A 12,336-nucleotide genomic window follows, 5' to 3' on the forward strand; every position below is an offset into this window, starting at 1 on the left:
ATTAGGTAAAAGAATTATCAAATAGAATAAAATCTAAAGAATGGAAAGAAGAAATAGAAAAAAGATTTTGAAGATATACAGAATGGAACGCAGAAATGAAAAGAAAATACATGCTATGATCATAAACCAGTCATTTACATGGTACAGGGCAAGAGACAACTGCCTGCCATTATGGAAGCGAAACACCAGGAAGAAAAGATATGCAAATTTTGTAATAAAACGTAGGAAGACCTGCTACACTTCAAGATTCTCTGTCAGTGACCGAAAAGTGAGAGAAGACAGTAAAGTAAAATAAAATAATTGAAAGATGATAAAGAACAAGTTGCAGAAAATATTCTATTTGAATAGATTAACATAGAGGATCAAAAAGAAAAACTGCACAAAATGTGAAAATTAGAAAACATGACGAATAAAGTGCACGTAGAAAAGTGAGTATAGTCAATGTAAACAAATAAAGCACGAAAAACAAAATCGAAGCGCGTAATAGACAGTTATGGAAGTAAATAGGATATCGTATACAGAGGTGTGCCGCTACAAATGCAAAACAACTTGAACAGAACCTGAACACCAACCGCTAGAGAAGGATGAAGGTTGAAGAGTTTTACGAAAAACGAGTAAGTACATATTATAATCATGTATATATGATAACAATAGTTGACACAGAGATATTTGATGTTAGAATATTGTGTTGTAGTAGAAAAAATTATGTTACTCTACTGTAGTGTCAGTTGAGATTTATTGGCCGAGGCCATTTGAACTTTGCTGGCGGTAATATTCGGGTGTTTTAAAAATTGCCACCTTTCTCCATGAAATATGCTGTTTATCAAGTGAAGAACATATGATAAACACAATTCTGACCGTTTAAACCACTTTAGTTGAATGTCTTTTTGCTGTCATGTCAGTAAAGTTTACTTAGTCTTAGCAGCAAAACCACCCTGACTGATAAATTAAATACATTATAATTATACAGCATTTATTAATGATCAATACACTGACATATTGGGAAACACCAAAATTTTATCTGCACTGTCATGTGTGTATTTTCATGTGTGCACACACTTAAATACTCACAAAGTCACATGGTGTAAGAACAAAATTTCATACAATAGCACTTCCCACAATAGACTATAGAAGGAAAGTCATTATCATAGTAAGAATAATGATTACTTGGCAATAATTCAGATACATGAAATACAGATAATGAAAAGAACACGTAGTTCAAAATTACAATTACAATTGTCAAGGATAACACAAAAAAGCATGTAAGCTTATTTCCATTGTGGTCCTCATTAAATACATTACATTATTCTACACTAAGTTTCACAGACAACATACATGGGGGTTAAGGGGACCAGAAACAGTCATGCGTAATACCAATCAGTACCCATATGACATATAAACATTATAGATTTGCTAATACTACTAAAATGTTCATAACATATAGGATTGAGACCAAGATTTGAGCACCAGCATAATAAAGGAACATTGCATTATGCATCAGGAATAACAGAGTAGTACTAAAAGGTACCACAACAATATGAGTACCAGATCAGTGTAGCACCATTAGTGATATACTACATTATTCTACCGCTGTAGCAGCAAGCATAGGACAGTAAAAGGGGGTCTATCCCCAGGTATAAGTAAATATAAAGTATCATGGAATAGAAGGTCGTAGGCCATCAACATGTAGTTGTAGTGAATGCTACATGCAGCTTGGGTCGCATATTAATTACAAAAATTACCTATACCTCAGGACAGAGTGGGCAATTACATGTTAGTTTGAGCACCAGGAAGAAGTACATTATAATCTGCAGCACCAGAAGTAGGGTACAGGGTACCAGTACTGATATGAGTAAAACTACAAGGAGCTGGAGGGAAAGGTCCAATTACCTTGTTGCCTGGTACCATGATTCACCAGACTTGTATTATGAGCAGATCATAACTGCTCTCAGACCATACCAGAAATATGCACCATGCTATGACAAGCAAAACAAAGGTGGAAACCAGTTTTGAGCATCAAACATTGTTATACTATGCTTCTCTGAAGGACAAAAAGGGAAGGTCGGAACAGTTATGAGTGAATGCAGATTTGGATGGTATTACTCATGGAGTCTTGTACCCCTCACTAGGCTAGTAGTACATAAAATCGAGGCTGTTCTCAGTCCATAGCTGAGATGTATTGTAATCCTTGACTTTTTTCTTGAAAGTAACATTGCTATCTGACTGCTTGATGAACATAGGTAGTGAGTTCCATAATTGAGCACCTGTGAAGTGAAAGCTGTTTTTGGTGAAGGAACCTGTATGAGTTACAATAAATGACCCTTGACTGTTCCAGGTTCGGTTCTCAGAAGATAACATAAAATTACATCTCGCATATGAAGAAGCAGAATTATGATGCAAATATTAGTAATATGTCTAGATGCTACCCTGTCATACAGATAAGTTTTGCATTTATTCAATAAGATTAATAAAAGTAGCAAAAAAAATTATATTTGATTATCTTTATTTATAAATTATATTGGGGCAGCATAATGATAAAATTATATTGGTGTCCAACTATAGGTAATATGCACTTGGGAAGTTGGTTCACATCTTATAACTTTCACTAAGGATAAGGATGCTGAAAACTGGATCATTCCTATTTTTGACAGCTTTGTATTGATTTATAGAATTCAAGGTCACAATATCAAATTTAAAGAGAATTGGCCTAAAGATTAATACCTTCCACACAGGGCACCACTTTTAATGTTATTCTAGTTATTGCCAATATATTTATCTCCGCTCTGTCAGTTTGTGGATGCTCATTGGCTGAGCAGGTTAGGATGTCGTTATTTGCGACGGAGGTCGAGATGATGATGATTCGAATCCTGCTCGGAGCAAGTTGAACTAAGGGCATGGTTCATTAAATTCCATGCTATAAAGTTCACTGTAAGGGGCACAGTCCTAGCCTCCCGATAGGACGAGTTTGTGATGTTAAACCAAATCACAATCGGTCAGTTTGGAAGAGGTTATATCTATCTTGATTAATCCCATCAATACCAAGTGGCACATTTCTATTTATGTCGGATGTAATAGAGCTGTTAAACTTTCTCCTTGGCTTCCCTTTGACAACAAAGAAAACGTATATCAATTTTTATGGCAGCAGGAAGAAAAAATACATAATTTTTGTCAAAGAGCAGAGGTGGTCACTCTTAACCAAAAAGTTAACTTTGTTAATCATTAATCCATTAATAACCAAAAAGGTAATGAAAAATGTAACAAGTTTGTTAATCCGGCATGCCACTGCCTGCAGCCGTAATGTAAAAGACTCCCCAATGTTGGCATGTTTTCTTGGGAAATGATGGTAAGAATTAACTTGACAAAGGGCAACTACTCAAATCTAAGGAAGCCTAAGCCTAGCTTTCCCGGGAAGAGAACCTGCCTTCATCTTCTCCACAGACTGTACAAACTTGGCAGTGTGGGTTCTCTTCATGTGCTTTTTGAGATTGCTCAGTCTTGACATGTGCCCCTTAATTAGAACAGACTTGGGCACACCATGCAGCTGAAAATCAACTTCTCCTCTTCCTTGAGAAAGAAGAAAGAAATTGTCCCCCAATTGGGTTTCAAAATGACATTTTTTACAACGCTTGTTAGCATGCAAAAATGGCTGAATTAAATCTACGATGAATGTCGGTTGGAATTATGTTTCCTAATAGTGACCATTTCCCAACTCTTACCTTAGCAGTTGGAATAAGAGTAATTGCATTTCTATATTTTGAATTTTAATTTGTCACTTGAGTAACCACATAAATCAGATAAGAAACTGGTCTCTGTCAGGTGAGAAAAAACATGAGTGGGGTACAAACTCAGTAACTGTCAGACAAAAAGAAAATGAAATTATATAGGCAAAGAAATCCCTATAGAGTGATAGACCCCAAGGCTAGAGATGGCAAAGGACTCATGTTTTTCTTTTGTTCTAAAGTTTTCGGATGAGGAAAGGGTGCATGTATGTATACAAAGGCAAATTGCAATAAAACAAACATGCAGTCAGGCAACAGCAGTGACTCGTCACCCTAATCCGCCAATCTATCTTCCTCATGGACACAAGGCCACTACCAACCTCCTTACCACAGACAACACCACTGAAACACAATCAAATCCACACTGACAATAGTTAACATGTACATCCCCCCCCCCCTATCATCCCTCATAGTTCCACATAACTTAATCAATTTGCCACCATCCTTAACCTTATCATGGGTGGTGACATCAGCACCAATTCGTTGGCATGGTATATCAACAACGCCGACACAGGCAGAGGGCTTGATATACAAACAAAATTTGACTCTCTGACAATTATGAACAACACACACAATCATACACATGTCCCCCATCAAGCCCTCTGTGCTACTTCCTCTTCTGTTATTACCTTCTGTTCCCCCTGCCTAACCCCAACAACTTCATGGAAAGTGGTTGGAGCCCTCGGATTCAACCACCTTCCAATCATTATCACCAAAACATAAAACACCCCAGTTGGCCATGCACACACAGACCAGTTACAAGATAGCAAACTGGGAAGCTTTTACTGAAGAGATTGAACAACATTTTGAGACACAAAACAAGACACCAATCACAAACATAAACACTGCTGTGCTCACTTTAATACAATTATACAAAATGCAGACAAGAATTACATCCCCAGAGATGAGAGAATTGCCCAACCACAACTTCACACCAGAAATCCAAGTCCTCATCAGACAGTGTGATACACTTAAACACTACCTCTACACCTATTCCTCAAAATACAAGCACTAAACACTGAGATAAACAACAAAATAAATAAACAGAAAACACACAATATGCAAATTTTCATTAACACAATCACAAAACAAACTCCATTAAACTCTACAAAATGCTCAACAGTATTGCACTATCCAAGAGTAACATGTCCTCACACAGCAATAACCACAACAGTCAATTTACCTTCCAACATCACATTGCCCAATTGCAGTTCTTTGCACCCCTTCCAAAATCATAGAATGCATCATACTTCAACTCATAACACCACATACCCCCTTGTTGAATCAAAACAAGTTTTAGACCACTTTATTCCACACTCCAATAAACTTCACACAAATTCAGAAAGGCCCCATCACAGAACATTTCTTAACATTAGACATTAGTAAAGCTTTCAATGCCATCCCCCATCACAACCTTACAAACAGAATATATAAGACATGCACAATAATACCAAAAGATGGCTGGCCAGTTATCTGGCAGGTAGAAATGCCTTTGTCACATAATGATCAATCATCTCGCACCAAAAACATTAAGAGTGGAATACCACAGGGCTCAGTTCTATCCCCCACACTCTTTAATCTTTATATACACAATATATCCTGACCCGACACCTCAGAAATACAAGTATCTTCCTATGCAGACAGCATGACAATTACATGTACACACCATAACTCAAAGCTGCAGAAATACTACAACCATACTTAAACACACTGAACACCTGGTTCACTACAAATAGACTCAAAATAACCCCAACCAAATCTACAGCCACACTTCATGAAAGTGGCCTTTGACTATATGGATGAAGATATGGTAAAGAAAATATTAGTTACATTGATAAGACCAAAATTGGTGTATGCTGCAACGCTATGGACACCTAGTACTAAAAAGAACATAAAGAATTTAGAAAGAATTCAAAGAACAACACTCCAAATTGACATACAAAGAAAGATTGGACAAACTCAAACTACCAACCCTGGAACAAAGAAGAGAAAGAGGAGACTTGCTAACCATCTACAGAATTATGAAAAGAATGGAAGTCTTTGACAGAGATGACTTACTAAAGTGGGGTAGAAGGACATGAAAAGAAACTTGAAAAGGGTTGTTACAAAAGAGATCTGAAAAAGAATAGCTTCCCACACAGAGTGATAGATATCTGGAACAAACTGAATGAGGAAGCAGCGAGTGCAAAAAATATACAAGAATTTAAGCTCAAACTGGATGCTAAAAGGTACAAAAGCAGGTCACTGAGCATAGCTCTCTTCCTGTAAAATACAACTAGGTAAATACACACACACACACACACACTAAAGGTGGGAGGACTTTAAGAGGTCATTGGAGCAGATTAAGAAAGACTACATGTCTAAAGGATGTGGAGAAATAGTTTTCCATTTAATGCATAAATACTTGAAATAGCTTAGGAAGTGATAAAGTCCAAGTTCAAACAATACACAAGTTCAGATCTAAATATGATGATTGGAAATTGAGGACATAAGTTAAGTTAACTGTACATGAATTTCAGTCTAGGTATGATGAGAAATTAGAGAATAAGAGACAGGAACAGTGACTGTTGTTCCTCTCCTGTAGAACAAGTGTACCAATGGAGACTCGCTTGCCCTATGCAGACACATTTGACACACAAAAAAAATTCTACCTGCCGATGGTGAATAGATAGGAGCATATTTATAGGCTAAAAAAAATCACATTATGAGGGGATAGTTAAGAGATTTTTTGAGCCTATAATTATACTCCTATCTATTCACCATCAGCAGGTAGAAGTTTTTTGTGTCAAATGCGTCTGCATAGGGCAAGTGCGTCTCCATTGGTACACGTACCCTATACTACAATTAGGTAAATACACACATGGATGTGTGGATTCTTTTCAGTAATACAGTTATAAAGGTTTAGTTGTAAGATGATCATTATGTATTTGTTTTAATATGTTAGATAGGGTTGATGAAAGAATGCTGGGATAGTTTGGGAATGTGGAAAGAATAAATGAAGAAAGACCAGCAAAAGGAGTTTGGAAGCCAGAGATAAATGGAGTGAACATGAGGGGAAGACCAGGAATGGGATGAAGAGGGAGAGTTGCTAATAAGGGGAATGTCTGTTGAGCAGGAAAGAGAGAGGGGATGAGGAGGGAGATTTGCCATGTAAATGAAGCAGTTGGGGTAAACCAGCTTCAGCTCTTAGGCCCTACTGTGGAGGTACTCTTGTCTTGCTGCGTCACCTCTGACCCAGATAGGTCTCCGTCCTACAGAATGGACATCAATTCACAAGAATCAGTGCAGAAAAGAATGACTAAAATGATGCATGGACTCAAAAATTTGCCTTACAAATAGAGGCTTAGGCACCTTAACTTACACTCTCTGGAAAGATGCAGAGTGTGGAGTGATGTAATAGAGGTGTTCAAGTGGATCAAAGGCTTTAACAAGGGTGATGCAAACATGGTCATATTAAAACAACAGAGCAGTACTCGCAGTAAGGGTTATAAACTGGACAAATTTAGATTTAAAAAGGAAATAGGCAAGAATTGGTTTACTAATAGGGTGGTCGATGAATGGAATAGAATTAGTAACCATGTAGTAAGCGCTGAAACTATCAGTTGTTTTAAGAAACGATGAGACAACTTTATGGATGGGGATGCAGGTGGTGATGGATACGAAGCTGCCTAGTGTAGGCCTTATGGTCTCTTGCAGTCTCCTTCATTCTTATGAGCATTGGGCAGGGATGGCTCATCATCCGCAAGGGGGTAAGAAATTTTTAATGGGGAAACAAATGGGTGTGGGATGGATAGTGTGTGTATATGACTTGACTGGTTACCTCCTATACATGGGGAGAAGCCTTTTGTTATATAGATTTGTGTAGTTTTAATGTGTGTTCATATGTTCATTTTCATTCTTCTTTTTTTTCAGGTGCTGCTTGGGCAGTACATGACAGCATTATGTTGCATGATATTTATGCAAGCTGCATTGTGCACTTGCATATATTGGGCCTTCAGTATGGTACCAGCTCTTCTACAGTGGGAAGTTTCTGCCGCATTTGACCATTTGATAATTGTGGCTTATCCATCTTTCTTGTGGAGACATATCTTGCCATCTATTATTTTTATATTCTTCACAAGGTTTCATGCTAGAAATTACTCGGGTAAGTTTATAATATCAGGAGGCCTGCAAATGATATAATGGGGATACTATATAAAGAAGTTTGCAAATACGTGTGAAGTTTAGAATGTAATCAATTGCCTATGCCATGCACTATACATTGGTAGCCTTTCTGTTCCTCAAATTATTTTTTACAGCACATTTATGAAGTTCAATTCTTTTGTTTTGACAGTAATTATGCTCTTGCATGCATGGAAATAAATTCTCTGGGGGAGTGGAGAGGGATACATCTCCCTAGGATTTTGGAAATCGTCCTCTCACCTATGGGGGAATGAATATATAGCACCTCCCCCCCCCACACACACACACACATTCACATCAATAATCTGACCAAAATCCTTGTGGTATATATTCTTTCTGTCTCCTCAGTATCTACCCCCATGCCTGCAAACCTGTTTGTCTCTCTTCTCTCTTAAACACTCTTATCATTTCCCTTTCAGTCCACATCTCCAACATCTCTCCACTATTGCTCCTTACCACCCCATACTTTCCTGATCTTTTCTCCTACTCGAGCATCAAGCTCCCCAAATACGTACATTTACATTTTTCCCAAAATTCTCAGCACACTCACCTGGGTCATATGTACTCACAGATACCCACATCTCCCCTCCTATTTTCACCTTCACCTATATCATCCTCAATGACACTGGTCTCCATGTCACCATGATGTCACATCACTTACCAACAGTGCTACTACTTTCCTCCCTCTACTGAACCACAAATTTACCATACTGAATTATCTTGTATATTTTTTTTGTTACTTGGATCACATACATGCTTAGACTGAAAAACCTTGAAATATCTGTCTTGCAGTTTATGGATGGGTTCCTGAGCAAGGGTGGCAGTACATACAGCGTTTGCTTCGCTTGTCAACATTATTCCACTATATCATCATTCCATCATGTTGCTCCTACCTTGTCAGCCATTATGCAACTCTGGTGTCTAATAGATTTCAGTCACTAGCCATACCCTGCCCAGATGGGTAAGTTTTATCTCGCCTCAGTTAAAATAATGAGTATTTTCATGTTAATTATAACTTTTACTTGTTTATATGATGTTTGGTTCAAAATTGTGTGTTGGGGCATACAAGTCTTCCCAGAGAGATCAATAGGAGGACCTGAGGACCATTGCCAGCCACTGTGAGGCAGCAGGTTTTTAGTCAGTGAAACTCAAGGCAGCAATTATTAATATTAACCTTGTCGATACAGAAGGATACCTATCCATTTATTCTGGCTACCACTTGGCTGTCTTGTTTAGTTCTGTACTACCCTTCAATAGGAGTAGGGCCAAACTCCCTTCTGTATAAGCTATTATGTTTTTATATATTTTGGCAGTTACCAGGCTATTTTACTGAGCTGCACATTACTTATTCAGTAGCAAAGGGGTTAACACTGGTTTTGAATATTTAACCCTTTATTATGTCTGGTGCCAGGCTATTTTATTTAGCTTTTTGGTACACCTTGAGTAGGGATGGGATTGAGATTTGATATGAAGACTTGGATAGCTTTAGAAAGGCGTTTGTTCATAATTGAATAATTACCTATTCTAATCAGTTGTAACAATGATGTTCATCCTTCCAGAGATGGCCATTGCCTCAACAATGACACCCTCTTCGTCATGTTTGTGGGATTTGTCCTCGGGTTTCGTTTTGCCACACATTATCACCTTGGAAATGGTGGTCTAGTAACCTTTGACGTGGTGCAGCCAGGCAAAGTCCAGAGCTTCAAAGCTAAATTCAACCTGAATTTGGTCAAGGAAGCTTTACATTCCAACAGCATGTCTGTGTCAACATTGCTTCTTGTGGCTCTTGCATATACTCTTGTAGGTTAGTCACAATTTTTTTTGTACTTGAACTACCCGTCTGGGGTATTGGATGGATATTATTGTGGGGTTATGGATTTGGAAAAGGCTCATGACAGGGTAGACAGGAAGGCACTGTGGGAGGTGTTGCAGATATATAGGATAGGTGTAAAGCCTGTAAGAGCAGTCAAGATTTTACGAGAGTAGTTGAGCCTGTGTTAGTATTAGAAATGGAGAGTGAGTGGTTTGAGGTAAAGGTGGGACTTTACCAGAGATGTTATGTCATTATGGCTGTTCAATTTATACATGGATGGGTTGGTGCAAGAGATTAATGAGTCAGGGATTGGAGATGGTTAAAGAAAATAGAGAAAAAATGGGAGATAGGCCAGTTGTTGTTTGCTGACTTGTAGCAGGATCAGAGGAGGGATTAAGGAAGTTGGTGATGGAGTTTGGGAAGGTGTGCAAAAGAAGGAAGTTGAAGATAAATGTGGGTAAAAGTAAGGTGATGATATGCACAAGGGGAGAATGTGGCAGCAAATTGTGAGTATTAAGGGAGAGACTGGAGGAAGTGGATAGTTTTAGATACGTTGGTGCGAAAGGGAGGAGTGGAGGTGGAGGTAGAATGTAGATTGAGAGAAGCAAATAAATGCCTTGGGGAATTAAAAAGTGTAACGAGAAATAGACATTTGGGAATGTATGCTGAGAGGAGATTGTATGAAGGAGTGATTGTGCCAACAGCACTGTATGGGGCAGAAACATGGAACATAAGAGAGAAAATTTAAATGTGTTTGAGATGAAATGCCTGAGAAGTTTGGTGCAAGTTACTAGGCTGGATAGAGTGAGAAATGAGAAGGTGAAGAGGAGAATGGGGATGGAAAGGGGTTTGGGAGAAAAGGTTGATGAAAGATTATTAGGATGATTTGGACACATGAAAAGAATGAGTGAAGAATAGTAAGAGGTGTGGAAGGAGTAAATATAAAGGGGAAACCAAGGATGAGATGGATGGATGGGGTAAAAGGGGAGTTGGGAAAGAGGGGAATATGTGTTGAGGAAGGAAGGGGAGAAGACAGAAGATAGGGGTGAGTGGAGAATGTGTATGGATGATGCTGTGATGCATGGAAGGAAGTGAGTGGGAGATGGTGGGTTTAGAGAGTATGTGTGAATGATATTTTGATGCAGCTGGAAGGGATTTCTCCCTGTCTTCTCTCTGCATGAGGGGACGGAGAGTGGGGGTATGGGTGTGGTCTCGGTCAAATAAGACACTCTTCCACTTGAATCCACTCCATATAATATTGTCTGAAAAATGTGTGTGTGTGTGTATGTATAATAAAGTTATAACATTTTGATGTCTGTTTATGTTTTAGGTGCAACAATTAGGTCTTTTGTTGCCTCTACCTTGAAAATCGCTGAAGGTGATGGCTGGACTCCATGGATGCTGTTGGACCTACCTCTTCTCCTTGCTGTTGGTTTCTCTATCCTTGTGGTGGCTTCACTTCTGCAGCTCTTTATACATATTATGCGGATCTTTGTAACAGAGGTAAGAGTTCTATAATAGATAGTATATGGATGAGATTGATTTAGAATGGGTGCCAAAGGTCCTTTCGACAATATAGGGGATGAGAGTGGCAAAGTCAGTCACTGTCTATGTATTATAACCCATTTAACACTCCTTACATATCATATTGCAACACTCCCTCTGACCCAGGGCAGTGGACAAGGTGCAGGGATGACCCGTTATCCAGGAGGTGCTAAGATAAGAGAGAGAGGGGAGGGGAGTGTATTTAGGGATGGAATGATTTTATGCCTTTTTCTCTTTGGCTACCTCCCTTGAAAGGGGGAAAAAGCCTTGGTATATGTATGTATGTACATTTCAGCACCTCATGGATGAAGAATCATCTGTGTCTCCTGCCTCACTGTTCAACTTGAAGGCAATGCAGTGGATTGTACTTCCGCATAAGGGCCCAACAACTTGAGCTGGTTTACCTTTACTGCTCTATTATATAACACCCCCCCCCCACCTCCTCATCCACACAAAAATTTTACAGAGTAAATGAGATCATTCCTTCAAGATCTTCTTTCCATCTGCTTCATAAAATGGGGACATGATGAAAAAAAATATATCTATCCATCTATCTATAATTTTATTTTTTTTATAGACCAAGAGGCATCTTCCCCCATTTTAGGAAGGTAGCCAGCCAAGGCACCCATCCCATTCCTATCTTGTCACTCAATTGTTTCCCTTATGACTTGATTTCTTGTAGATGAAGGTGTCATCCCTGTCCCACACCCCCTGCCCAGGTCAGAAGTAATGCATCAAGACACAATATATCCGCAGCAGGGCCAACTGCCCTGTTTACCCAACTTGATGGTTCGGACATATGGAAAGAATTGGTGAAGAAAGACTAGCCAAAAGAATGGAAGGCAGAGGTGGATGGGGTTAACTTGAGGGACTGAGAATGGGATGAAGGGGGACTTAGGATGTCTGTGGAGCAGGGAAGGGAGAGGGCAAGACATAGGTGCGAGATAAGAATGGCTATGAATGGATCCTAGATAAGATAAGAGGGAGGGTGGAGTGTATTTAGGGATGGAATGGGTG

The 12,336-nt window shown here is 38.9% G+C and overlaps 1 protein-coding gene across 2 annotated transcripts in view; it reads left to right on the forward strand.

The window, feature by feature from the left end:
* The first annotated feature begins 406 nt into the window (after positions 1-406).
* The window catches only part of Ndc1 (Nuclear division cycle 1), a 43,003-nt gene continuing 31,073 nt past the window's right edge, over positions 407-12,336 (forward strand). The window contains exons 1-5 of one of the 2 annotated variants that reach the window (XM_076192244.1): positions 407-614; positions 7,692-7,923; positions 8,754-8,922; positions 9,521-9,765; positions 11,105-11,277. In XM_076192244.1, coding sequence (XP_076048359.1) covers positions 585-614; positions 7,692-7,923; positions 8,754-8,922; positions 9,521-9,765; positions 11,105-11,277 — 849 coding nt within the window. In that variant the 5' untranslated portion in view covers positions 407-584. The remainder of the gene's footprint in view (positions 615-7,691; positions 7,924-8,753; positions 8,923-9,520; positions 9,766-11,104; positions 11,278-12,336) is intronic. The other variant, XM_076192243.1, reaches the window with a different exon arrangement.

Source organism: Oratosquilla oratoria, chromosome 11 (assembly GCF_046742065.1).
Source record: "Oratosquilla oratoria isolate Oo_2021 chromosome 11, ASM4674206v1, whole genome shotgun sequence".
In the NCBI taxonomy this organism is placed as follows: domain Eukaryota; kingdom Metazoa; phylum Arthropoda; class Malacostraca; order Stomatopoda; family Squillidae; genus Oratosquilla; species Oratosquilla oratoria.